Source organism: Monodelphis domestica, chromosome 5 (assembly GCF_027887165.1).
Source record: "Monodelphis domestica isolate mMonDom1 chromosome 5, mMonDom1.pri, whole genome shotgun sequence".
Classification (NCBI taxonomy): Eukaryota; Metazoa; Chordata; class Mammalia; order Didelphimorphia; family Didelphidae; genus Monodelphis; species Monodelphis domestica.
Window position 1 is genome coordinate 625221 of NC_077231.1, and position 27900 is coordinate 653120.

The 27900-nt window shown below is 37.3% G+C and overlaps 1 protein-coding gene across 2 annotated transcripts in view; it reads left to right on the forward strand.

Annotated features, from left to right (window-relative positions):
* Positions 1-23134, forward strand: part of LOC103105145 (ankyrin repeat domain-containing protein 7-like) — a 38506-nt gene extending 15372 nt beyond the window's left edge. The window contains exons 7-9 of one of the 2 annotated variants that reach the window (XM_056797352.1): positions 12928-13088; positions 17518-17668; positions 18333-23134. In XM_056797352.1, coding sequence (XP_056653330.1) covers positions 12928-13088; positions 17518-17668; positions 18333-18433 — 413 coding nt within the window. In that variant the 3' untranslated portion in view covers positions 18434-23134. Of the gene's footprint in view, positions 1-12924; positions 13089-17517; positions 17669-18332 lie in introns of both variants that reach the window. The other variant, XM_056797351.1, reaches the window with a different exon arrangement.
* Positions 23135-27900: the final 4766 nt, after the last annotated feature.

A 27900-nucleotide genomic window follows, 5' to 3' on the forward strand; every position in this document is an offset into this window, starting at 1 on the left:
CAATTACACACTTTCCTTCTTATGTTCCCTCCCTTTCCCTTTGTGTGGTAATCTGGGTCCTTGGAACTCTGACTTACAGATTGAAAAACAATCACATTTTAATAATAATCACACGCTAGCATGCATACATATGCAACAAGGGAACATGGACATCCTTTGACTCTTTGGGTACTAAGAAAGATAAAGGAGCTGCTTAAGCTGTAAATTCTCCTGGGGAAAGCGCTTTTGTTTTTCTTTTTGTTCCTTCTTTTGGGGTCTGGTCTCTACTACATCACCCAAGGCTTTTGGTATTCAAAACACCTTTGGAATTTAAATGAGGCAAAAAAGTGGGGGCTTTCTAAAAAAGGGTTGTTTAGAGGAAGGGAAGGAAGAGGGAAAGTTTTCAGCTTAATGAGAGTTTTCAGGGGGAAGTTCTGATCTCTAACTGCTAGCTGGGTTCTTTAAATTATTAGGATACAAACTTAAAGGAAAAACTAACAAGTCTTAAAACTCTTTTGAGGAAGACTGGTTATTCTGCCCCCCTCAGGCTGAAGGGACCAAAAGGATCTTTGTGTTAGAAATGGGGTAGGGACAGTCTGTTCGGGGGGGGGGGGGGGGTTACTAACTCTTGCTAGGGTCCTAAAATAATAGGGTTATATGGCAAATGGTACTCTGAGAATGACACATTTAATCTCCTCCCACACAATGGCAAACATGCTCTCCTCCAAAATGACCCAAAGGAAAACTTTATAACCTCTGGATCTGGTCAGTTGAATTTCTATAGAAGAGAAAGTATTTTCTAATTCAGTTTCTAACACCTCATCTTGCCAGCTTCCTGCAGTCTGGCCATTTGCAATCTTAATGACCCAGCTTGTAATAATAAAATAATCTGACTTTGATTTTTTTTACAAAGCAATTTTGCCCAATACCTAGTGAGAAAGTAAGGGTGAGCATAATGATTGTACCCATTTGAATGGTGTTAAAACAGAGAAGCAGAGGGCATAGATGAACTTCTCGTGCTCTCGGAGCAAAAAGGGAAAACTATCAAGTGTTTTTTTTTTTTTGCTACATTACATACACTCTCTACCAGTAGCAAGATATGAGCTGTATAAACTCTTCCTAAGGTTGAAGTTGGGAGAGAGAGAGCGAAAGCGAGAGCAAGAGCGAGAGCGAGAGTGAGAGTGGGGGGGGGGGGGGGTAAGTGTATATTAGTGTTTGGAGCAGGAATTGGGGAGTCTCACAATCGGGGAGAGACAGACAGACAGACAGACAGACAGAGACAGAGAGAGACAGAGACAGAGCCAGAGAGAGACAGAGAGACAGACAGAGAGAGTGTGTGTATCAGAGCAGAGACAGACAGACAGACAGTGAGACAGGGAGATAGAAAGAGAGACAGAGAGAGAAGGGAACAGATACAGGAGAGGGAGAAAGAGACAGACAGAGAGAGACAGAGACAGAGAGAGAGAAACAGAGACAGAGAGAAAAAGAGAGACAGAGACAGACAGACAGACAGAGAGATTTTTAAGTGTATCTTAGTGTTTGGAGCAGGAATCAGGGAGTCTGCCCACCCCACCCCATCCCCAGTCACGCAAATGAACAGAAAGGAAGGAATTGTGAAAAAATGCAGACAGAATGCAGCCTTTATGGTTTGTCCTGCCCACGACGGGCCAGCATGCTCAGGTGAGGGACACGAGCTCGGCACTGGACCCGATGGACAGTTGAACTCCAAAAATCGAAGAAATGAACACAATGCTCTTCTTCACTCAGCACCACCTGAGTGTTCCCTTTTCTTGATGGTTCTCCCTCTTCCTTATGCCTCCAAGATTCCCAGCACTTCCTGAGTCCTGGGACTATTCCTCAATGATCGATTCGATTCGAGGTGGAGTCCCAGTCAAGGATGTACAGAAACATTCAAGGAGAAACATTCTTTGCCACATTTTCGTGTCAGCCCCATAGGCAGGCACTTTCCCAAGGGGAAGAGTCTGGGCTGAATTTTTCCAGTTTAACTGGGCTTTCAGGTTCTCTTTGGGGTCTGTCTCTCTTAATCTGGGTTTCTCAGGTCCCCTTTGAATTATTTATGGAGCCTCCTAACAGGCCTATTAGGATCCAACAACTAAGGAAAGGGAGATGGTTTGTTTAGCCACATTTGAAAATTAGGATCATGAATTGTGGGAAACTCCCTGGGGAAAAGTTTCTGTTTCTGCCAAGAGATATTTTATGGCTTTCTCTCTGAGACGGGTCTTTCAACCTCTCCCTGAAGGGCTCGTAGCTTCCACTGTTTCCTACTGGGAGATCCAGAAATATTGATCTGAAATGACTAGTATTGTTCCAATTGCTATGCTAGCTAGTGCATTGAGAATAATACACTGCTATTCCTCATTCCACACACTACTTCTGCCTAAAAAATGTCCATTCCCAATGAAAGGTTTTCAATTTCTCTAGCTGTTCAGGTGTCACTTATACACCTGAGAAATGAATCTCACTTTTACACTCGTAAAAATGGTATGTCTACATCTACATACAAGAAATAAGCAGCACTGAAGGGCAGAAAAAGAGAAGTTGTTCATCTACAAATCGTATATTTTTCTCATGTTAAATACATATACAATTTGAAGCTCAATTCTTTTAATTCTCAAGGCAATTTCTAATAAAACAATTATATCAAGTGAGCTCATTGAAGAGGTAATGTCTGTGAAGTTTATCAATGAAGAAAATTGTAATCTAGAAGACTGAATTAAATGTATGATGAGTGTGATTGAAGGAGTATGACTCATTAATGATGTAACTAGGCATAAATGATGTGTTCAAGGAAGATATCAGAATGTAGACACTGAATTCATGAAATACAAAGTAATCGTTAACATTTTCTACACAAGCCAAAATCCTAGTTCATATATAAATATATATATTCATGTTAGGATTTTAAAAGCTTAATAGAATGAGGGAAATGAATAAGATGAAAAGCTAGTTGTACTGATTTGCAACTATAAACTATATTTGCTTTCCTTAAAATATTCATCTGACATTCACTGACTTTGCCTTAATTTCTATTCACTAACAAATTGGTAAATTTTGTTATTTGATAGGAAAGTGTACTAGTAATGGCACTGCTTAATCCACCATTTCAACTCAAAAAAATGGTCATTTTCTTTTGAATCAGAAGAAGGAATGAACTATTACCATGAAACTCAAATCTTCATTGCTTTGGGGAAAAGTTGAGAGTGGCATGCAATATATATTTTCATGATAGTAAGATCCAACTGTGTTTACTAAAGTGAGAACCTTTTTTCTTGAGTTTTACTCATAGTGAACACCTTGCAAAATGAATTTTCATACAAATTATCATGTCAAAGGGGAACCAAATTCTCGTGAAGACTGAATCTTCTAGAGCTCCACTCCTGGGACCCTAGTCATCTTCTAGTCATTAGCACTTCCCTGGGAGCAACCTCTTCCTTCCGTGCCCTTAGTTCTTTTGTCCTCTATTGTATATAGAAATTGTGAAGAACCTCAATTTTGTAAGAACAAAATTTGCAAAATTTTGGTACTTTAACAAACTGTAATGTTCTGGGGTTGAGCATTTCCTAGTTATTATACCGGTTACTTTGGTGTTTTAATTCAGGGTTATGGTAGAAAAGGCACAATTTATCCAAAACACTGGATTTAAAAAGACTTTTTATGCCCCCGAAAACTGATACACAATTTGCTTAAAGAAAGCAATCATAATTTTCATAATTTCATAATAACAATCATAATCTCAACTCCTTGCATGACTTCATAGATAATACTGTGGTGGGAGAGCTTTGGGGTAAAAAAAAACCCAGGTTCAGGACAGGTACCCATTGCAAGAATGCAAGACTCCAAAACCCAGCTTAAAAATAAAAAGATAAATTAATTAATTTAAAAGTCATGTTGAAATGGACGGGAGACTGTGTGCAGGGGTTTATATATCGAGACAGTAACAAAATGAATATTTCCTTTCTATTTGGTCAATTCCAAACATTATTCCTTGGTTACAAAAATCATATTCTATTCCTCCCTCCTCCGGCCCTTCCTGTAACCAATGCACAATTCCATGGGGTATTACATGTGACCTTGATCAGAACCCATTTCCATGTTGTTGATGTCTGCACTAGGATGTTCATTTAGAGTCTACATCCCCAATGATATCCCCTGAACCCATTTAAGCAAGCAGTTGTTTTTCTTCCGTGTTTCTACTCCTACTGTGTTTCCTCTGGATGTGGGTAGTGACTTTTCTTGTAGGTTCCTACTAGTCGTTCAGGATCACTGCTTTGCCACTAATGAAGATGTTCATTACATTCGACTGTACCACAGTGTATCAGTCTCTGTGTACAATGTTCTCCTGGTTCTGCTCCTCTCGCTCTGCATCACTTCCTGGAGGTTGTTCCAGTCTCCATGGAATTCCTCCACTTTATTATTCCTTTTACCACAATAGTATTCCATCACCAACATATACCACAATGTGTTCAGCCATTCCCCAATCAAAGGGCATCCCCTCCTTTTCCAATTTTTGGCCACCACAAAGGGCGCAGCTATGAATGTTCTTGTACAAGTCTTCTTCCTTATGATCTCTTTGGGGTACAAACCCAGCAGTACTATGGCTGGATCAAAAGGCAGACAGACTTTTAGCTCCCTTTGGGCATAGTTCCAAATTGCCCTCCAGAATGGTTGGATCAATTCACAACTCCACTGGCAGTGAATTAATGTCCCAACTTTGCTACATTCCCTCCAGCATTCATTACTTTCCTTTGCTATCATGTTAGCCAATCTGCTAGGTGTGAGGTGATACCTCAGAGTTGTTTTGATTTGCATCTCTCTGATTGATTATAAGAGATTTAGATACTTTTTCATGTACTGATTAATAGTTTTGATTTCTTTATATGAAAACTGCCTATTCATGCCCCTTGCCCAGTTATCAATTGGAGAATGGCTTGATTTTTTGTACAATTGATTTAGCTCTTTGTAAACTTGAGTAATTAGACCTTTGTCAGAGGTTTTTGTCATGAAGATTTTTTCCCAATTTGTTATTTTCCTGTGAATTGTGGTGACATTGGTTTTGTTTGTGCAAAAACTTTTTAATTTGATGTAATCAAAATTATTGATTTTACATTTTGTGATTTTTTCTAACTTTTGCTTTTCTAACTCTTTCCTTTCCCAAAGGCCTGCCATGTGTACTATTCTGTGTTTGCCTAATTTACTTATCATTTCCTTCTTTATGTTCAAGTCATTCACCCATTCTGAGTTTATCTTGGTGTAGGGTGTGAGATGTTGATCCAAACCTAATCTCTCCCATACTGTCTTCCAATTTTCCCAGCAGTTTTGTTCAAATAGTGGGTTTGGGTCCCCAAAACTAGGATCTTTGGGCTTATCAGAGACTGTCCTGCTGAGGTCACTTTCCCCAAGTCTATTCCACTGATTCTGCTTTCTGACTCTTAGCCAATATCATATTGTTTTGATGACCACTGCTTTATAGTATAATTTGCAATCTGGGACTGCAAGGCCTCCTTCCTTCACATTCCCCCCCCCCCACTATTTCCCTGGATATCCTTGATCTTTTGTTCTTCCAAATGCTCTTTGTTATGTTTTTTCCTAATTCAGTAAAACAGTTTTTTGGAAGTTCGATGGGTATGGCACTAAATAGATAACTTTGGGTAGGATGGTCATTTTTATGATGTTAACTCATCCAACCCATGAGCAGCTATTGTTTTTCCAATTGCTCAGTTCTAGTTTTAATTTTGTGGAGAGTGTTTCATAGTTGTGTTCATATAGTTCCTGTGTTTGTCTCAGCAGATAGAATCCTAATTATTTTATATTGTCTAAGGTGATTTTGAATGGAATTTCTCTTTCTAATTTCCTGCTTCTGAGATGTGTTGGAGATATATAGAAATGCTGATGACTTATTGGGGTTTATTTTGTATCCTGCAACTTTGCGAAAGTTGTTATTTCTACTAGCTTTTTGGTTGATTCTCTAGGATTCTTTAAGTAGACCATCATGTCATCTGCAAAGAGTGATAGTTTGTTCTCTTCATTGCCAATTTTAATACCTTCAATTCCTTTATTTTCTCTAATTGCTACAGCTAGTGTTTCTAGTACAATGTTAAATAATAGAGGTGATAATGGGCATCCTTGTTTCAAACCTGATCTTATTGGGAATGCATCTAGTTTATCCCCATTGCAGGTGATGTTGGCTGATGGTTTTAGATAAATACTGTTTGTTATTTTTAGGAAAGACCCTTCTATTCCTATACTTTCTAGTGTTTTCAATACAAAGGAGTGTTGCGTTTTGTAAAAGGCTTTTTCTCCATCTATAAGCATGTGATTTTTATTGATTTGTTTGTTGATAAGGTCAATTATGTGAATGGTTTTACTAATATTGAGCCATCCTAGCATTCCTTGTATAAATCCTACCTGGTCATAGTGAATAAGCCTCGTGATCACTTGCTGGAGTCTTTTTGCTAGTATCCTATTTAGGATTTTTGCATCAATGTTCAGTAAGGAGTTTTCTTTCTCTGGTTTTGATGTACCTGGCTTTGGAATCAGTACTCTATTTGTGTTATAAAAGGAATTTGGTAGAACTCCCTCTTCGCTTATTATGTCAAATAATTTATATAATATTCGGATTAGCTGTTCCTTGAATGTTTGATAGAATGCCCTTGTGAATCCATCAGGCCCTGGGGAATTTTTTTTAGAGTTCTTTGATGGCTTGTTTCTTTTTATTGATATAGGATGATTTAAGAATTCTATTTCTTTTTCAGTTAATCTAGGTAATTTATATTTTTGTAAATATTCATCCATATCACCTCGATTACCATATTTGTTGCCATATAATTGGGCAAAATAGTTTTTAATGATTGCCTTAATTTCCTCTTCATTCGAGGAAATTTTTATCTATGATCATCCCTTTCATCTATCATCTCCCTGTTCATCTATGATACTGTTAATTTGGTTTTCTTTCCTTTTTTAAAATTATATTGACCAGGAATTTGTCTATTTTTTAATATCAGCTTCTAATCTTATTTATTAGTTTAATAGTTCTTTCACTTTCAATTATATTAATCTCCCTTAATTTTTAAGATCTCTAATTTAGTTTTCTTCTGGGGATTTTTTATTTGAGCACTTTCAAGTTTTCTGATTTGCCTGTCCAATTCATTGACCTCTGCCCTCCCTAATATGTTAATACATGAACTCAAGGATATAAAATTTCCCCTGAATATCGCTTTGACTGCATCCCATAGATTTTGAAAGGATGTCTCATCATTGTCATTTTTCTTCAATGAAATTAATTGTTTCTATCATTTGTTCTCTAAGTAACAATTTTGAAGAATCATATTATTTAATTTCCTATTAATTTTTGAATTGACTCTCCATGTACCCTTACTGATTATTATTTTTATTGCCTTATGATCTGAAAAATTCTGCATTTGTTTTTTATGTTTTTATGCCCTGGTACTATTAAAATTAAATTAGTTTATCGACTAAAAGTATTATTTTTAGAGGTTTATTAAAGATTATTAGAATTAAGAATTAAAGAAAATACAAAATAAGAAAGCATGTGCTTAGGGCACAGAGCCCATTCACAGCCACTCACATCTTGCCTGCATGTAGGGAGACACTTAGAAGCTTAGACACTTAGACACTTAGAAGCAGAAGCAGAGACAGCCAAGTAGGGGGTATAGTCAGTTTAAATACAATTTTTGTTCTCAGCCCAGGTGGGAATTTAGGTGATATCATAGGGAATTGGGGGAACTGTCAAAGACTTCTGGGGATTGAAGTCTGGGGTTCAAATCTCCATTTTTACAGAACATGGTCAATCTTTGTGAATGCACCATGTGCTGGTGTAAAGAAGGTGTGTTCCTTTTTGGTTGGCCAGGACCATGAAAGATGGAAAGGAGTGCTCAGCAAACATGGCTTGCGCAAAATGAACAACAACGGCCTACTGCTACTCAGCAAATGCTCAGAGTTCGAACTCACCATCATGAACACTGTGTTCAGAATGGAGAACAAATATAAAACAACGTGGATGCACCCACAATCAAAACAGTGGCATCTCATTGACTACATCATTGTACGCCGGTGAGACATCCAGGATGTAAAGATCACCAGAGCCATGAGAGGAGCCGAATGCTGGACAGACCACCGATTGGTTAGAGCAACTCTTCAAATGTGCATTGTGCCTCACCATCCAAAACATGCCCGGACAGTTTGTGCATTTTACAACGTGAGTCGTCTTAGAGATCCATCTTATTTGCAAACATTCCAGTCTTGCCTGGACAACAAGCTGTCTGCCAAGGGACCACTCACTGGAAACTCAACCAAGAAATGGAACCAGTTTAGAGATGCAGTGAAGGAAACATCAAAGGCAGTCCTAGGCCCCAAATAATGCAACCACCAGGACTAGTTTGACGAGAACAACAGTGCTATTGAAGACCTATTGAGCAAAAAGAACAAGCCTTTATGGAGTGGCAAAATAACCCAAACTCTGCTCCTAAAAAGGACAGATTCAAGTCCCTCCAAGCCACACTGCAGTGTGAGATCAGGAAGTTGCAAGACCGATGGTGGGGAAAAAAAGGCAGAAGAAATCCAGCAGTTTGCTGATATGAAAAACTACAAACAATTTTCCAGTGCCCTCAAGACTGTCTATGGGCCATCAAAACCCACTACCACTCCCTTGCTATCCTCTGACAGTGACACTCTCATAAAAGATAAAAAAGGCATCAGCAACAGGTGGAAAGAACACTTCAGTCAGCTTCTCAAACGACCCTCTTCAGTTGACCAAAGAGCCCTTGACCAGATCCCCGAAAACCACATCATTGAACAACTTGACGTCCCTCCTTCAATAGAGGAAGTCCAAAAAGCCATTAAACAAATGAGTGCAGGCAAGGCACCCGGTAAAGACGGGATCCCAACAGAGGTGTACAAGGCCTTAAATAGAGAGGCGCTCCAGGCATTCCACATAGTGCTGACCAGCATATGGAAAGAGGAAGACATGCCCCCAGAACTCAGAGATGCCTCCATTGTAGCCCTATATAAGAACAAAGGCGCACGAGCAGCCTGTGACAACTACAGAGGCATCTCACTACCTCCACTGCCGGAAAGATCCTCGCCCGTGTTATACTCAACAGACTCCTGTAATCTGTTTCAGAACAGAATCTGCCTGAATCACAATGCGACCAGATCGCAGCACCATCGACATGGTCTTCACGGTGAGGCAAATGCAGGAAAAATGCCTTGAGCAGAACCTGAGTCTCTAAATTGTCTTCATAGACCTGACAAAGGTGTTCGACACAGTGAACAGGGATGCATTGTGGGTGATCCTCAGCAAGCTCCATTGCCCAGCAAAATTCATCAAACTGATCCAGCTCTTTCATGTCGACATGACAGGGGAAGTCCTATCTGGTGGAGAGACTTCTGATCGCTTCAACATCTCCAATGGTGTGAAACAAGGCTGTGTCCTCACTCCAGTGCTATTCAACCTATACTTCACCCAAGTATTACGACATGCTGTGATGGATCTAGACCTGGGCGTCTACATCAAATACCGACTGGATGGCTCACTATTTGACCTTCGCCGCCTTGACTGCAAAAACAAAGACAACAGAGAGACTCATCCTGGAAGCTCTCTTCGCAGATGACTGTGCTCTCATGGCCCACCAAGAAAATCATCTCCAAACCATTGTGGACAGGTTCTCCACCGCAACAAAACTGTTTGGCCTGACTATCAGCCTCAGCAAAACAGAGGTGCTGGTCCAACCTGCACCAGGGAGGCCAACGAACCAGCCGTGCATTACAGTCGACGGCACGCAGCTTTCTAACATCAACACTTTCAAGTACCTGGGCAGCACCATCGCCAATGAAGGGTCCCTAGACCACGAGATTAATTCCAGGATCCAAAAGGCCAGCCAGGCACTCAGGCGGCTGCACTCCAAAGTCCTCCAACACAGCAGTGTAAGCACTGCGACGAAGCTCAAAATGTATAACGCAGTGGTCCTCAGCTCGCTCCTGTACAGTTGTGAGACATGGACACTGTACCGGAAGCACATGAAACAGCTGGAGCAATTCCACCAATGCTCTCTCCAGTCAATCATGAGGATCCGATGGCAGGACCGAATCACCAACCAGGAAGTCCTCGACAGAGCCAACTCCACCAGCATCGACGTCCTGGTCCTCAAAGCCCAGCTACGATGGTCTGGACACGTCATCCGCATGGACCCACAGTGAATACCAAGACAGGTATTCTGTGGTGAACTGTCAACTGGACTCGGGAAACAAGGCCGACCAAAGAAAGGATTCAAGGATCAGCCAAAGTCCAACTTGAAGTGGGCTGGCATGACACCAAAGCAACTAGAACTCGCTGCCTCTGACAGAAGCAGCTGGCGAACCCACATTCACCATGCCGCCACCACCTTTAAAGATGAGCGACGTCGACATCTTGCCGATGGCGTGAACTCCGACACCAGGCCACACCCGCACCTCCCGTAACAACTGGTGTCCCAGGCCCCATGTGCCACACACTGTGCTACTCAGCCTTTGGACTCCAAAGCCACATGAGGGTACATCAATAGATGATAATGCACAAAGACAATAGTCATTCTCGGTCACCGAGAGACTACCGCTATTTTTCTCCATATATCTATTAACTCTAAGTTTTCTAGGATTCTGTTCTCATCTCTTACCTCTTATTTATTTTTTGATTTGATTTATCCAAGTTTGATAGTGGTAGGTTGAAGTCTCCCACTAGTAGAGTTTTACTATGTATTTCTTCCTTCTATTATACATACATGTTGATTACTTATATTTCCTCATTGTCTATATTCCCTTTAATCAGGATGTATTTACCTTCCCTATCCCTTTTAATCAGATCTATTTTTACTTTGGCTTTGTCAGATATCATGATTTCAACTCTTGCCTTCTTTCTATCAGTTGAGTCCCAATAGGTCTTGCTCCAACCTTTAATTCTAACTTTGTAGGTATCTACCCACCTCTGGTGTGTTTCTTCTAGGCAACATATGGTAGGATTTTGGATTCTAATCCAATCTCCTATTTGTTTTCTTTTTATGGGTGAGTTCATCCCACTCACATTCAAAGTTTTGATCGTCACTTGTGAATTCTCCAGCATTTTGATATCCTCTCCTAGTTCTGTCCTTTCTTCTTTTGCTATATCCTTTTAAACCAGTGGTTTACTTCTAATCAATCCCTTTAATCCCTTCCCTTATTGTTCCCTTCTTATTTTTCTTAGGGTCTGTTTAAGTTCCCTACCATTTTGTACTCCCGCCTCTGCCCCCCTTAGTTTTCCCTTCTCACTTTCCCTGTAGGATAAGATAGAGTTCAAGACACCAATGGATCTAGATGCCCTTCCCTTTAGAATTGTTTTCATTGAGAGTAAGGTTTAAGTATTACATATTAGCAATCTCTTCCCCTCCTTCTTATAAGAGTATTTGTCCCCTCCTCTTCCCATGTGTATCTTTGTGTGATAAAGATTATCCTATTTATTTTATTTCGTCAATTATCTCTTGGTGTCATCTTTGATCCCCCTTTTTCTTTTTTTGCATATCATCTTAGAGCACTCATTACCCCAATCTCTTCCTGTGAATGGTACTTCTAATTACTACTATAATAGTGAATATAATTTTAATTATTTTATTATATAAAATAAAAATGATTGATTGATTGATTAATAAATTATGTAATAATAAAATAAAACATTATTTTATTTGGTCATTTTCAAACAGGGGCTGGGGGATCTAACTTTCCCACACTACAAAGAAAACTATTTCATTCTATGGAATCCTTAGACTAATCAAAAATAGCAAAAGCAAAGCCAAAAATAAAATTTGAACTGAAGCAGCAAACTGTTTAATAATTATTTGAGTAAACATTTTCATTTGGTTATTTCCCAGAGTATCTTTCCTTCAAATTCTCATTCTTCATGGATGAATTGGAGATTTCCTGTATTCCTGTAACCTTTTAGGCAAAAGAATGAAGATAAAACAATGAAACTGGGGGCGGGGAGGGGGATATGAAGGCAAGCTGAAAGGAATGCAGGAAACTGCCAGCACAGTCTATTTGGTTTACTAATTATGAAAGTTCTTTAAGAGAAAATAAAAAAGACTTTATTAATGAGACAGTGGCCAAGCATCAGCTGATTTTTCTCTCACCTACTATGCTTAAATAGCTCATTTCAAAAGCTTACATATGCCAGGCTACCGCCTGAAATGCCTCTTCAAAGACAGAAAACCATTGTCCATATGATTGATCCACTAGTGATAAGACACAATGGATCGGATCCAAACCTCCAATCTGGTTTCATCTCCAACTCGGACAATCTGAAAAACACTGTTTATTCATTAAATGCTGTTGTACAAAGAAAGTTATTACTTGTAGCTACTGAAAGAGCAGGGTAAATAGTTAAAAACAACTTATCCAACCAATACAAGTAAGCGGTCCTTTGTTCTTCTCTACCAACACTGTGGATGTGGATATTACTAATTTTTAAATATTTATCTTTACTAGAAAAAGCTGAATTATCTATCTGGCACAGCTCCCCATTCCAGGAAGAATCTATTCTCTTAAATCAAATAATCTAAATAAAAAGTTGCTACAAGAACCACATATAAATTACAAATTATCCAAGAACTAAAATAAAATGCATTTCACTCAAGCTGCATAGAAACAAATATAATTTTTAGAGACTGTATAACATTCATCAGCACGTTTCAGGATAGAACAGATTAACTTCTTTTTACTTACTATATTTGTAACATATTAAATCAGTTCAACCCAATCCAAGTAAATATAGGCAACTTTAGGACTATGAGCACTGATAACAAATGAGAGAAGCAGTAAGTTATTTGTGTAATTTCTGCTCTTGTATTATTTATTTCCTTGAAATGATAGATTCTTTCATGTACTCTTTATTTTTTAATATAGTAGATGAAAAAAGGAGCATTGTCAAAAGAGAATTTAGAGAGTCTCTTGGCCACAACCAATCAGATAATGAAAAAGATGTCACAGATTCCCTTCCTGTCCATCCCTTACCTGGAACCTTTTCAATGCCTGTCCAGAAGATATCTGCTCCTCTGGACATTAATAAGGTAATTCTATTTGCAATGCTGCTTACCCTTCTTTCTGTATTTGTTCAGCTTTTATCCTTTCCTCCCATGCTCATGTAACCACTTCATGAAGATGACAAGAATTCTAGAAATGGAAGTCCTCAACCATCCTATCAAAAGAAAACTCATGGAACTTTAAATATTGAAAATCATACAGCACTGATGGGTCCAGATGACAATTCATATGTGAACTGTCAGGGAGAAGATGGGTTAGGGAGTAGTCACAAGAAGAACAAGTAGAAGACTATGAAGATGAAGCGTCAGAGGAGCAAGAAAGTGAGGAATAAAAGGAAACAGAAGATGAGGAGGAATTCAGTCAAGATGACCATGAGGATATAGATGGGGAAGATGAGTCAGAATATATAGATAAAGGAAAGAAAAGGAAGTCAAAGCAAAGATTTGAAAATATGGAGAGAAAAGAGGGTTTGATTAATCAGCAGACTCTCTTCATACTACTAAATATGATAAGAATGAAAACAAATGTAAAAAAATTAAAGAAGACAAGTAATGAACAGTCCTATGTAATTTCCTCTGTCAGTAATAATGGATATTTATGGAGACATAACTGCAAGTTTATATGCCACTTCTCTCAAGGTAAAAATTTGCTATTCCTCAGAGAAGTACAAGATTTAGATCTAGGATAAATCTCAAAGTTTCGTAACTCCATCCCCTTAATTTTAAAGCTATAAAATTGTGTTGTTCTGTTCTAGTAGGTAAATTAAAGGAAGAAGAATATGTGGAAAATATTTTAGGCCATAATAATTGTTTTCTTTTATTCAAACCAAAATAGCTACCATATATTTTACCTAAATGCATAAAATTTATGAAAATGGAATTTTTGGTTAATCTTAAGCTGAAAAAAATTATTTCAAGTAATAATAGAATAATAGTGAGGGAAGGAACTTTAAAATGGCAATTTGTATGTATATTTACTCTCTTTTAAAATGTATATATACTGTCCCTAAGGTTGTATTTTAAAAAACACTCAGATAAAGATTATTCTGGAGTATTGTTATTGGGTCTTAGCAGTTTTAAACTCTAAAGAAAAGAAAAGGAATTTCCTTTTTTGTGACCAATTTTAAGCTCACCTCCTTTCATTCTTCACATTAACTCCGAATCTTTTTTTTTTAAACACTTACCTTCTGTCTTGGAATTACTACCGTTTATTGGTTCAAAGACAGAAGTGTGGTAAGGGCTAGGCAAAGGGGGTTAAGGGACTTACCCAGGGTCACACAGTTAGGAAGTGTCTGAAGTCACATTTGAACCCAGGACCTCCCATCTTTGGGCCTAACTCTAAATCCACTGAGCCTACCAGCTGCCCCCATGAATCTTAAAGATAGTAATTAACAACAACAACAACAACAAAACCATTAAAATCAGAAATAGAAAAAATAAAAAATCAGAACTTGAGTACTAATCTTAGTATTATCCTAGATTTTCTATCCTATTTTTAATCTATATATTTTCTAAATTTTAATCTCTTGCAGGGTCTAAATAACCTATAATGCATTGTAGACCATATTTAAAAGTGGGGAACAGTCCAATCTCAAATCCAAAATCCAAGTTTCTCCATTATATTTTAAGAGCAGTCAGGATTATCCCAAACATTATTATTTAAATTTCAATATGCTGCACATTTGTAAAATATATTATATGCAAATTGCAGTCTTACTAGAAATTCAGAAACAGAAAAAACCTAGTCTGAAGCCCAGTGAACTGTATACTTTAATGGATATAACCCATCCAGAAGTCTTTTAAGTTTTTCATCACTTTTGAAAAAAATATTTGAAAAGTTAACAAGGTTATTAATAAATCTACTTGAAGTATTTAGAAGATTAGTATTGTAATGAAACAAAAGTTAAAAATCCATTTCCTCTTTGTCTGTTTATGTTTCCATCAAGCGTATTAGCTATCATTTCCTAAATGCATCCACAGGTTAGCTGCCTCAGGACCTTTCCTTACATTGTTCTCTGTGTTTAGAACATCATCTTTGCCCTCCTTTTTGTCTTCTGAAATTCTTCCTTCTACCAATCTTTGAAGCCTCTAATCAAATATAACCACCCATCGAAAGATTTCATTGACCCTGCTAAGTCCTCAGAGCTCATTCGCTCTAAAACATTTCACACATTCTTCTTTCTCTCATATTTATTTGTTCATATGTCTTAGAAGACATGCATGAAGTACCTCCTCTGAGCCATGTAATGTGCTAAGAGCCAGGAACATACACTTGAATAAAGACAGTCCCTGCCACCAAGACTCTTACAATCTGGTGCAGAAAGACAACATACAACTCAAAAGAAAACCAAGAATTGGGGATTAGGGGAAAAATAGTATGCCCTGGAACACAGTGGAGAAGTCGACTAAGTCCCACATGGTGGAGCCAAGTGAGAAAGGAGGAATTGTCTGGGCAGAGCTCCCTGCTTAAGTGGAGGTTTGAGAGTTCAGGGCTCTACCCTCCAATTGGGAGAGATCTTCCTTACTTGATTATTGGTGAGACTAGGAACTGCTTATTTATTCTTTCATTTTCCTCAGTTCCTTGTACTTGAATTTGTTGAAGAATTAAAATACTTATCAGCATATGTATTGCTATGAATTAATGTTTCTCCTTAGGGAGAAGATTGTTTTTTATGATTATTTATTTAATAATTAATTGAGAATATTTTTCCATGGTTACATGAAACATATTCTTTCCCTCCCCTCTTCCCAGTCTGCTCCCAGAGCCAAGGACCAATTCCATTAGGTTTTACATGTGTCATTGATTGAGGTCTATTTCCATATTATTGATATTTCACTAGGGTGATCGCTTAGAGTCTACATCCCTGATCATATCCCCATCACACCATGTGAAAAAGCAGTTGTTTTCCTTCTGTGATTCAGCTCCCACAGTTCTTCCTCTGAATGTAGATACGTTCTTCCTCTCAAATCGCTCAGATTGTCCTGGCTTGTTGCATTGCTGCTAGTAGAGAAGTCAGTTACATTTGATTGTGCCACAGTGTATCCGTCTCTGTGTACAATGTTCTCCTGGTTCTGCTCCTTTCACTCTGCATCACTTCCTGGAGGTTGTTCCAGTCTCCATGGAATTCCTCCACTTTATTACTCCTTTGAGCACAGTAGTATTCCATCACCAACAGACACCACAATTTGTCCGGCCATTCCCCATTTGAAGGGCATCCCCTCATTTTCCAGTTGTTTGCCACCACACAGAGTGTGGCTAGGAATATTCTTGTGCGTGTCTTTTTCCTTATGATCTCTTTGGGGAACAAACCCAGCAGTGCTATGGCTGGAATTGCCTTCCAGAATAGTTGAATCAATTCACAACTTCACCAGCAGTGCATGAATGTCCCAATTTTGTCACATCCCCTCCAACACTATTACTTTTTTATGTCATGTTAACCAGTCTGTTAAGTGTGAGGTATTGTACCTGAGAGTTGTTTTGATTTGCATTTTCTGATAATAAGATATTTAGAATCCTTTTTATGTGTTTGATAGTTGTGATTTCTTTATCTGAAAATTGCCTATTCATGTCCCTTGCCCATTTATGAATTGGGGAATGACTTGATTTTTTTGTACAATTGAATAAGCTCCTTATAAATTTAAGTAAGATTTTTTCACAATTTGTTGCTGACCTTCTAATCTTGTTTGTATTGGTTTTGTTTGTACAAAACCTTTTTAATTTAATTGTAATCAAAATGATCCATTTTATTTTTTGTAATATTCTCTATCTCTTGCTTGGTCTTAAAGTCTTTCCTTTTGCAAAAATATGACAACTAAAGGACTCTATGTTCACCTAATTTACTTATACTTTCTTCTTTATATTTTAAATCATTCACCCATGTACTAGGGCCTAAAAACATGACAAACAAATGCAAATGAGCTGAAATAATAAATGCAACCTTTTCACATCATAATGCAATGAAAGTAATAATTAGCAAGTGTACAGGGAGAGGCAAATCATAGAAACATTGATACTTTCATTGCAGAGAATGACAATGAAGAGACATCATATCAAAATTGATGGGTTGTAGCTAAAGCTATACTCAGGAGGACATTTATAACCCTGAGTTGCATACATTAACAAATCAGGTAGGGAAGAGGTCAACGTATAGGGAATGCAAATTAAAAAAAAAAAACTAGAAAGAGAACAAATTAAAAATCCCCAGATAAAAACTAAATTGAAATCCTAAACATTAAAGAGAAATTAATAAAGTTGAAAGAACTATTAATAAGAAGGTTTTCAATAATGCACATGTCTAAAATGATTGGAAAATCTAATACTTTGTGTGAAGTATTGGTTAGAGCCATTAACATCTTGCAGATATAACATGTTAGACACTTTTGTATTATATATGCTAGCAATAGATTAAAGGAAGTTCTTTGAGGATATTACACATTTCATTCTCATTGAACGTAGGAAGAATTAATGGACACAGAAGAGGAACCAAAGAATGATGGCATGTTAATGGTCAATAATGCCACTAGAGAACAAAGACATGGTGAAACTCCAAATTCTCCGAGTGAACTTGGAGCTCACAGCATGTCACAGAAGTGTGCTGTTAGAAAAGGTAAATTATTGTTTTGATAGGACCTGTGATTCTGTCATTGTAAGAAATTGCCAGTGAGGAAACCTCTACCCATGCAGACTGGGAACTGTTCTATAGCTTATATTCATAGGGAGCTGACTGGGGGGCACTAGAATGTTCCATGACTGGCCCCTGGTCACACAGAAATCTATCAGGATTGGGCCCTGAACCCAGGCCTTCTTACTTCCAAAGGTGGCCCTGTCTCCACTATGGCATGCTACCCCTTCAAGCTATAGAATAGGCTTGCAAAACTGTCCATTGGTAAATTGCCATCGTAAACCCAGAAATGTGATGTGTTTTGGCCTAACTGTGAAGTATGTTGAATATTAACATTCTTTTTGTTTTTCATTCTTTTTCCTCACAATATTAAGTGTGCTTAGAAAAAACAGCTTTTGTGATAAGATAGTCTCATAGAAAATTTCCACTTAGCTCCAAATTTCTTTCTTTGAAAGACCCTACTTTATCCACAATCCCTGAATCCAAATATCACTGACTTCATTGGTTTCTTCTCCAGAAATTTTTTCTATTCTCATATTCATGTAGTTTCTGCTGAAGTTGTTATAACTAGATCTATTTTGGAAGTTTTCTAGTCCCCAGCAGCATGTATCTTAGTTATTAATATGGTTTTTTCATCACAATTTTGCAGATCTGATGTCAGCATTCACAGGGGGAGAGGAAGAAGATGCAGAATCACCCTGGGATTCAGAGGTATTTCCTATTATTCTGAACTGTCAATATGGAGTGTGATTGTAAAAATTGTATTTCCTATTTACTCCATTACTCAAGTATTGCCAATAGTTGTGGTGCCTCAGAAGTGCAGGTTTCAGAGCTGAAAAGGACGTGAATACTCTCTAGTCTAACTGCTTGTTAACACCTGAGGAAGCTGACCGCCACAGAAGCCTAGGTCTCACAACTCATTAGGGATGGAGGCAAGAAGAGATTCATGAGTCCCCAGCTTTCAGGCCATGCCCTTTCCACTCCCTCCCTCTATGCCTCACCACCTTCCCAAGACCAGTCACTGCTGCACTCCTTCATTCGTTAGTCACCCAGTCATTCAGTGAGCAAATGCCATTGGGCCGTGTGCTGTGGCAGGAATTCACTGATATTCAATCAGGTACCTGCCTCCCTCCAACATGAGTGCCTCTAAGGGATGAGGCCAGACAGAGGAACATCAAAGACGATTTCATGCTCCCCTACAATCAAATGACTGCACAACTTGTATGCAGAAGAGGAGGTGACCAAAGGGAAATGTGGCGGCAGTGATGGTGAATCCAGAAAGATGTCCTCAGAGAGGAGGCGATAACTAGGGCTTCATGAAAGGGTGAAGCTCTGATGGACAGAAGGAAGTAAAGATGCAAGTGAGGATTTTACAGAGCGGGGGGTGGCAGAAGGCCTCTCATAGGGAATACGAATTGCTCTGAAGTGATCGCTTTAGGATTTTGGACAAGATTTGTGTAAAGGAGCCTCCTCATGCAGGATAATAATATTTTGATCATTTGTAATTGTAGGAAACCTGTTTGTGATCATGATAAATGAACTGGAGCAGGGGTATGTTAAAGGCCAATAGATGTCGATTTAATAAGCTTGAATAAGCTGAAGGGGATGAAATAAACTAGAGTGATTGTGGAAAGAGAAAAGGTTAAATAATAGCTTGTTCATTTTATTTCATTTTGAGACAAAGATCATTATTAGAAATGTTACTTTCTTAATTCCAAATTCATTCCAAATTTAAACGAAGGAAGCATTTCTATGTCTGAAGAAAAATAAGACATTAACACAAATGAAATCACAAATCTCTATTTTAACTTACTTTTCTATATATCTACAAAATAAAAATCCTCATCCTCCCTCCTTTCAACACATAGGATAATGTCAGGGAGACCAACATATTCATATAGATGAAGTCTTTCATGTTTTATCTTTCTATTCTCCTTCTGGAGATGAATTCTCATAAATTCCAGTATTCCTTTTGTGGTTGTGTATAATGTTCTGCTGGTTCTACTCATTTCACTGTTCATTACCTCAGAAAGTTCTTTCAGGTTTTTGAAAAGTCAGTTTATTCATCATTTCTTATGATGCATTAGTATTCCATCATATTCATGTATGATCATTTGTTTAGCCATTCCCCAATTGCGGGTTTCCCGTCAGTTTTCAATTCTTTTCATCACCACCAAGATGGCTGCTATAAATGTTTTAGAACATCTGGATTCTTTTACTCTTTCCCCAATCTTCTTGGGAAACAGACCCAGCAATACAATATGTGTACAGAGGTTCATAAGGCTTGGGTGTGACTCCAAATTACTCTTTACAATGATTGGAATCAGTCACAGTTCTACCAATAATGCTTTAGCATCCCCATTTTCCACATCCCCTCCACTTGTTCATTTTAGAGAAAGATTGAACAGTCTGAAGTGATTACTCAGCTACAAAGAGAAATGGGGAAGTTAGAAAGAGTTGGGGGGGGTGCATGCTTACAGGTGACTTTTTGATGTTAGTTCTCAGAAAACACTGATTCCATAGACTGCTAGAATTTCAGAGACTTGAAAGGGAGTAAAGTTAGGGAGTTCCCCCTGTCTTCTGGCAAAAGGAGGTCAGATATCTGGATAGAAGAAGAACCCCTCCTGTAATTGTGATGGAGGCAGAGTTGAAGGGATCACCTCGCAGCTTTATACAGGAAATGATCAAAGACAGAGGAATGAATTGTGAAGACAGGAAAAGGGCAATGATTCTGCCTATACTCGAGAAGTATATATAAAATAGAGAATGAAAACGTTCTTTTTTATTAGCACATATATAAATAATCACAAGAGGTTGGGTGGCCATTGTATCTGTTCAAGACATCAAGCGTGAGCACAGGCAATAATATGAAGGGAAAAATATGTCATCAGTGTGGGAGACCTTTAGAGAGGGGAGTAATTGCATTGAATATGCAATGGTCAACAATGAATTGTACAGTACAGTAGACTTGGGTGATGTGATTAGGTGAAAATTTTCCTTTGTGTGATATTTGGGGAAATATTGGGGAGTGTCGAAAGGATAAGGTCCTCTCTTTTCCCAGAGACCACACAAACTCACACACACACTATAAAACCTTGAGCAGTTTGTACTTTCTAGGCTCCCCTCAATATTAGCGCTCCATGGATTGGCTATTATACCTGTGGCCCCAAATACTGCTTTCCCCTCCTATACTGTTAGCATGTAGGAAAAGTATTTTAAATGTATGAAGAAATATTTTAACTCAACTCGCAATAATTTCTGAAACAGGATAAAAAATTGTTATGACAGTCATGATAAAATTTTATACTCCATTTACTGAACATTTCCTGACTTACAATTTTATCATTATTGCATCATTTCTGCTTTAAAAAGGGCACGTCAGACTTCCAGGCTAACATAGCTGCAGTGTGGTAGCAAAAGGCTTCCTCTCTTCACTGTACTAATTGCCTAAGGCCTTAATAAATGAATATATTTTGAGAGGTGTCTAGAGTGTATGGTTGACAGGCTGGGGGGGGGGTGCATCAGGACCCCTCTCTATATGTTGCTATTACTAGGACAAAGAGGGGAATTCTCAGTAAAGATGGATTCCCAGAGAATGGGCTAGTTATGGTCTCTTGACAGGGGTCATTGAAAGAGTGCGCAGATCACCCACTACACTAAATCCTCAAAAGACAACTTCTAGGAATGTAATTGCCAAATTCAAGAACTTCTAAGCTAAGGAGGAAAGGCAAGAAGCAAGGAGACAATTCTGATATTAAGGAACACAAATGAGGACTGCACAGGATCTGGCAGCCTCCACACTAAAGGACTGCAAGGCTTAGAAAATGATATTCAGAAATACAAGAGAATTGTGTCTACAACCAAAGATCACCTACCCATCAAAACTAACTTTATATTCTCAGGGGAAAGTATGGGCATTCAACAAAATAGAAGATTTTTGTCTACCCTTTGATCCGGCTAAAGCACTGCTGGGTTTGTACTCCAAAGAGATAATAGGGAAAAAGACTTGTACAAGAATATTCATAGCCTCACTCTTTGTGGTGACAAAAAAATTAGAAAGTGAGGGGATGCCCTTTGATTGGAGAATGGCTGAACAAATTGTGGTATCTTTTGTTAATGGAATACTATTGTGCTCAAAGAAATAATGAAGTGGAGGAATTCCATGTGAACTGGAAAGACCTCCTGGAATTGATGCAGAGTGAAAGAAGCAGAACCAGAAGAACAATATACACAGAGACTGATACACTGTGGTACAATCAAACGTAATGGACTTCTCTACTGGCAGCAATGCAATGAGCCAGGACAGTTTTGAAGGACTTGTGAGAAAGAATGCTATCCACATTCAGAGGAAGAACTGTAGGGGAGTAGAGAGAGAAAACATGATTTTTTTAATCAATAAACTACAATTTATAAAAATACAAGTCTCCCACTTCAAAAAAGAATCCCCCAAATCAAATGAAATGATAAGCAGTTTGAACACCAGAAAGGATCTGCTGGAAGCCATGAAAAGCAGGATAGATCAAACTGAAAGGGAAAATCAAAAGATCATAGTGAAAAACCAGTCTTTAAAAACTCGGATTCAGCAAATAGAACTTCGTGATCTCATAAGACAGCAAGAATTAATAAAAGCAAAGTCAAAAGGCTGTAACAAATGTGAAGGAAGCATAAATATCTCATTGAGAAGATGACAGATTTGGAAATCAGGTCAAGGAGAGAAAATTTGAGAATCATAGGCCTACTGGAAAACATGGAAACAGAAACCTTGATATCATATTACAAGAAATTATCCAAGAAAACTGCCCTGATATTCAATAAGAGGACAAAATAGACATTGAAAGAGTCCACAGATCACCCACTACACTAAATTCTCAAAGGCCAACCCCCAGGAATATAATTGCCAAATTCAAGAGCTTCCAAGCTAAGCAGAAAATATTGCAAGAAACCAGAAGGAGACAATTCAGATATCAAGGAACACAAATCAGGATTGCACTGGATCTGACAGCTTCCACCCTAAAGGTCTGCAAGGATTCAGTAATACAAGAGAATTGAATCTACAACCAAAGATCACCCACCTACCCATCAAAATTGATTATATACTTCTAGGGAAAGCATGGACATTTAACAAAATCAAAGATTTCCAAGTATTTTTAAAGAAAAGAAGAGAACTAAATGGAAATTTTAATGCCATAATACAAAATTCAAGAGAAATGTGAAAAAGTAAACAAGAAAGGGAGGGGGATTTAAGGGCTTTAAAACAAAGGTCAAATTATATATATTCCTACATGAAAAATATTTATAACTCCCAAAAATGTTGTTGGAAGAATTATTCATAGGCAATGGTGGGGGTAATAAGTGATTCAAGATGATGTGTAAAAAATGAAAGGAGGGAAATAGTATATGGCACCTAGAAAAATGTGAAGGAATAAGGAAAATAGGATAAATTATACTGCATAAAAGGGCACATGGAAGGGAGGAGGGGGAACTGATATAAGAAGGAGAGGCAGAGGGTGCTAATAGGTAATACTTAAACCTTCCTCTCAGTGGAATAAACTCTGAGACAGAAGTGCATATACATCCATTTGGGGTTTCAAATTCTATAAGTTGAGAGGGAAAACAATAGGGGTGTGGGGTAGGGAGTACCAGAAGGGAGGGAAAAAGAGGGGAGAGCAAATTTATTAGACCCTGAAGAAAAATAAGGGAGGAATAAGAAAGGAGGGGAGTGGGAGGGGAAATAAAATAAGGGTAGAGATTAGGGGATATGATTAAAAGCAAAACATTGGTGTAGAAGGCAATAGTGAAAGAAGGAAGGGCAGGACTAGGAGAGGAAATCAAAATGATGGGGAATGCACAGGTAGTAATCACAACTCTCAATGTGAATGGGATGAACTCACCCATAAATGGCAGCAAATAGCAGAGAGGATTAGAAAACAAAATCCTACCATACAATGTTTACAAGAAATTGTATGTCTACATACACAGGGTAAAGTTTAATGTAGCACAATCTATTGGGCATCAACTGAGAAAAAGAAGGCAGGAGTTGCAATCATGATATCTGGCAACGCCAAAATAAAAATAGAACTGATTTAAAGAGACAGGGAAGGAAATTGCATCCTGATAAAAGGCAGTATATACAATGGGGAAATATCAGTATTCAACATGTATACACCAAATGATATAGTATCCAAATATTTAAAGGAGAAACTACTGGAGTTTAAGGAGGAAATAGATAGTAAAACTATACTAGTGGAAGACCTGAACTTTCCTCTATCAGATATAGATAAATCAAACAAAAAATAAATATGAAAGAATTCAGTTATGTGAATGAAATCTTAGAAAAATCAGAGTTAATAGAAAAATGGAGAAAAATAAATAGTGACAAAAAGGCACACACCATCTTTTCAGCAGCACATGATAGTACATTCACAAAGATTGACCATGTACTAGGATATAAAAACATGGCAAACAAATACAAAGGGCAGAAATAATCAATGCCATCTTTTCAGTTCAAAATACAATAATAATAATAGTCAAGGTACATGGAAAGGCAAAACATAAATCCATTGGATATTAAATAACATGATTCTCCAAAACTGGTTGTTTAAAGAATAAATTCTGGAAACAATTAACAGTTTTATTGAAGAGCATGACAATGAGGAGACATCCTATCAAAATCCATGGAATGCATTCAAAGCAGTACGAGGAGGAATTTATATTCCTGAGTGCATAAATTAACAAATCAGGTAAGGGATCAATGAACTGCACATGAAACTTAAAAATACTAGAAAGTGAACAAAGTAAAAATGCTCAGATTAAAAACAATTAGAAAACCTAAAAATTAAAGGGGAAATTAATAAAACTCAAAGTGAACGAACTCCTTAATAAATGAGACCACAAGGTGGTACTTTGAAAAAACAAATAAAATAGAAAAAGTACTGGTTAATTAATTTTTTAAAAAAGGAAAAAGGAAAACAAAATTCACAGTATCAAAGATGAAAAGGGAGACCTCACCTGTAATGAAGACGGATTTAAGGTAATTATTAAGCACTATTTTGAACAATTATATGGCAATAAATGTGGCAATCTAGGTGATATGGATGATTATTTACAAAAATATAAATTGCCTAGATTAACATAAGTAGAAAAAGAATACTTAAGTAATCCTGTATTGGAAAAAGAAATTGAACAAGCCATCAAAGAACTCCCTAAGAAAAAATCCCCAGGGCTGGATGGATTCACAAATGAATTCAATCAAATCTATAAAGATCAACTAACCCCAATACTATAAAAATTTTCAACAAATTAAGCCAAGAAGGAGTTCTACCAAATTACTTTCATGAAATAAATATGGTACTGATTCCAAAGCAGGCAGATCAAAGACAGAGAAGAAAAAGTACAGACCAATATCCTTAATGAACATAGGAAAGCCATCCACATAATTGAATGTATCAGTAACCAATCCAACAAAAATCACACAATTATCTCAATAGATGCAGAAATAGCCTTTGACAAAATACAACACTCCTTCCCATTGAGGTCACAAGGAAGTATAGGAATAGAAGGGCCTTTCCTAAAAATAATAAACAGTATATAAGGCCATCAGCAAGCATAATCTGCAATGGGGATAAATTAGAAGCCTTCCCAATAAGATCAGGAGTGAAATAAGGATGCCCCTTATGACCTCAATTATTTAAAATTGTACTAGAAACCCTAGCAGTAGCAATCAGAGAAGAAAAAAAATTGAAGGTATTAACATAGATGGAGAGACTAAACTATTACTCTTTGCAGATGATATAATGATCTACTTACAGAATACTAAAAAATCACCTAAAATTCTAATGCAAATAACAAGTTTAGTATTGTTGCAGGGCACAAAATAAAGCCACAGGAATCATAACCATTTCTTTATGTTTCCAACACATCTTAGCAGCAAGAGTATTCTCGGATTCCGGCTTTTGGGGGGGCGTACCTTTTGATTTGATTCCAGAAGGAAGGTTCCCTGCTTCTTTCCTGTTGTTCAGCTTGAATTTCAGTGCCCTGGGAGCACTCAGCCTGTAATTGGTAAGGAAGGGTCTTCCAAGGTCTGAACTTTCACTGCTTGCTAAGCCGCCATCTTGACTCCGCCCCTCAGGTAGCATGTTTCTTAACCTAAAATTACTCTCAAAAGAAATTTAAACTTTGTGATTTAAAATAATAATAATTATACATTCCCCCCTGAAGAGGGTGATTAAAAAACACAGGGATCACTTAGGGATGCATGGCTGAGTTATGAGGTGTATGAATCAATTGGCAAGATAAATTAAAAACATCTAAAAAATCTAAATAAAAAAAGATAATTTCTGGATGAACTATAGACTATCAAAGTCTTATGTGTAAAAATTCTAAGTAAAGGAAAAATAAATCTATAACAGGTCCTTGAATCAGGGTCCAATTAAAATGATATAAGCAAGTAAGCATTTACCTAGTCAGAAACCAGGACTACAGAAAGTTACCACATTATGAAAGACAGAATAGGGACTGGATTTTAGGAGCCAGGTAGGAGCCAAATTTGAGATACTTGGTAGAATGTGGAACAAGGAAGACCAGCCTTTAACACATGTTAAACATTTACAACCACAAACCCCAAACATGTTCAAGTCCTCTTGTCATGGCTCAAAATTTTCATCAACCCCATCAGAATTGGTTGGTCTATTTGACCTTGTGCTTGATTGGTACTATGCAGTTTAGCTTTGTGCTTCTTTGGCACTGTACCATGGCTCTTTTTGTATTCTCTTGTCCTGGAATCAGACAGAATCATTAAGCAAAGTTCCATCAATTTTTTTTAAACAATCAGTGGCATCATTTTTATAGTCTCAGGCTTTTGGGGCATGCATTGACATTATAGCAAATATATTTTAAACTTATATTGCTAGAAAATCAAAAAAGTTAAAGAAAATCTTAATACTGGTGACATGTGCTTCAAATATAAAAAGGAGAGAAAAAACCTGAAATAGTATATTGCACATGCAAGCAAAATATAATAATAAAAGAGTTTTAAAATTCAAAAATATAATTTATAATCATTGACACACTGTGTCAGCTAAGGAAATATAGAATACAAAGGTTTCTCACCAAAAATGAGATCCATTTCCTCTTCATACCTGGCCATGATTCACTGTGAATGCAAAGCAAATGATTTTCACAAGGTAACAGTTGTTTTGTTTTGTTTTGTTTTTAATAAAGAACAGTAGTACAATAGGTAACACACATTCAAAAAGTACCAAAATCCCCAAAAGTCACAATAACCCAGTTAAATACAATAGTAAACAAACCCACTATCATATTTCATGAGTCTGCTGTATGACATATAAAGAAATGTATACTTGTCACAAGTTTGTCAGGTATAGTATTGTTTCAACCTTAGCAAACATATTTTTAAACAAAGTAATACTTATTTGGGTCTAGAACATCATCAAAAAATCTAGATTGTTCTGGTGTAAGTAAAGTGAGCTGAAGCTATAAATGAGAGATGCTCCCTTTTTGGGAGCCATCCAGGGGTACCATATCCTGGGATTAACTTCCCATCAGGAGGTAGGGATTATAATTGTACTTCACTTCAGCTACTAAAGTGGACCTTAACTCCTGTTAGAGGGAGGCAAAATGATCACAGCTGTTGCGTAGGAGGTATTCCTGTCAGTTAAATACAAATTGTAATCTCGTCAACATGGAGACTCAGGAGAGATTATTGGTAATTCTGGGAAATACCAAGGACTTCTGGGATTGAAGTCTAGGGTACAAATCTCCATTTTTACAGTATATATTGTATTGTGTATGTATTAAGTGTACATATGTGTAAATATTGTGCAAATAGATATTTACTAAGTTCTTAACATAGAATAAGGTTATGTTTAATTTTCATCTATTGTTAAAGGCATTTTGCATAAGTAAGTTTGATGGCTTGGTTTAATTTTTTGTAAAACTTATGCAATGTTGTAATTTTTCAAAATTTTTGTCTAAGTTTGCTGTTTATGCATTGAAATAGTAATAGAATTTTCTGTATTAGTTGATAAGAGTAGTGTTTTATGATTTTAATGTTTTGCATGAAATTTGTGTTTGTATTTTAATTTTGATGTTATTTGCTTATTTTGCTTTTGCACATATTTGGTCTTTATTTGGAACTTTATAATTGTTTATTGTATAATTTCCCTTTTCCTTACCTTGATTAAATCCCTAAAGTAAGG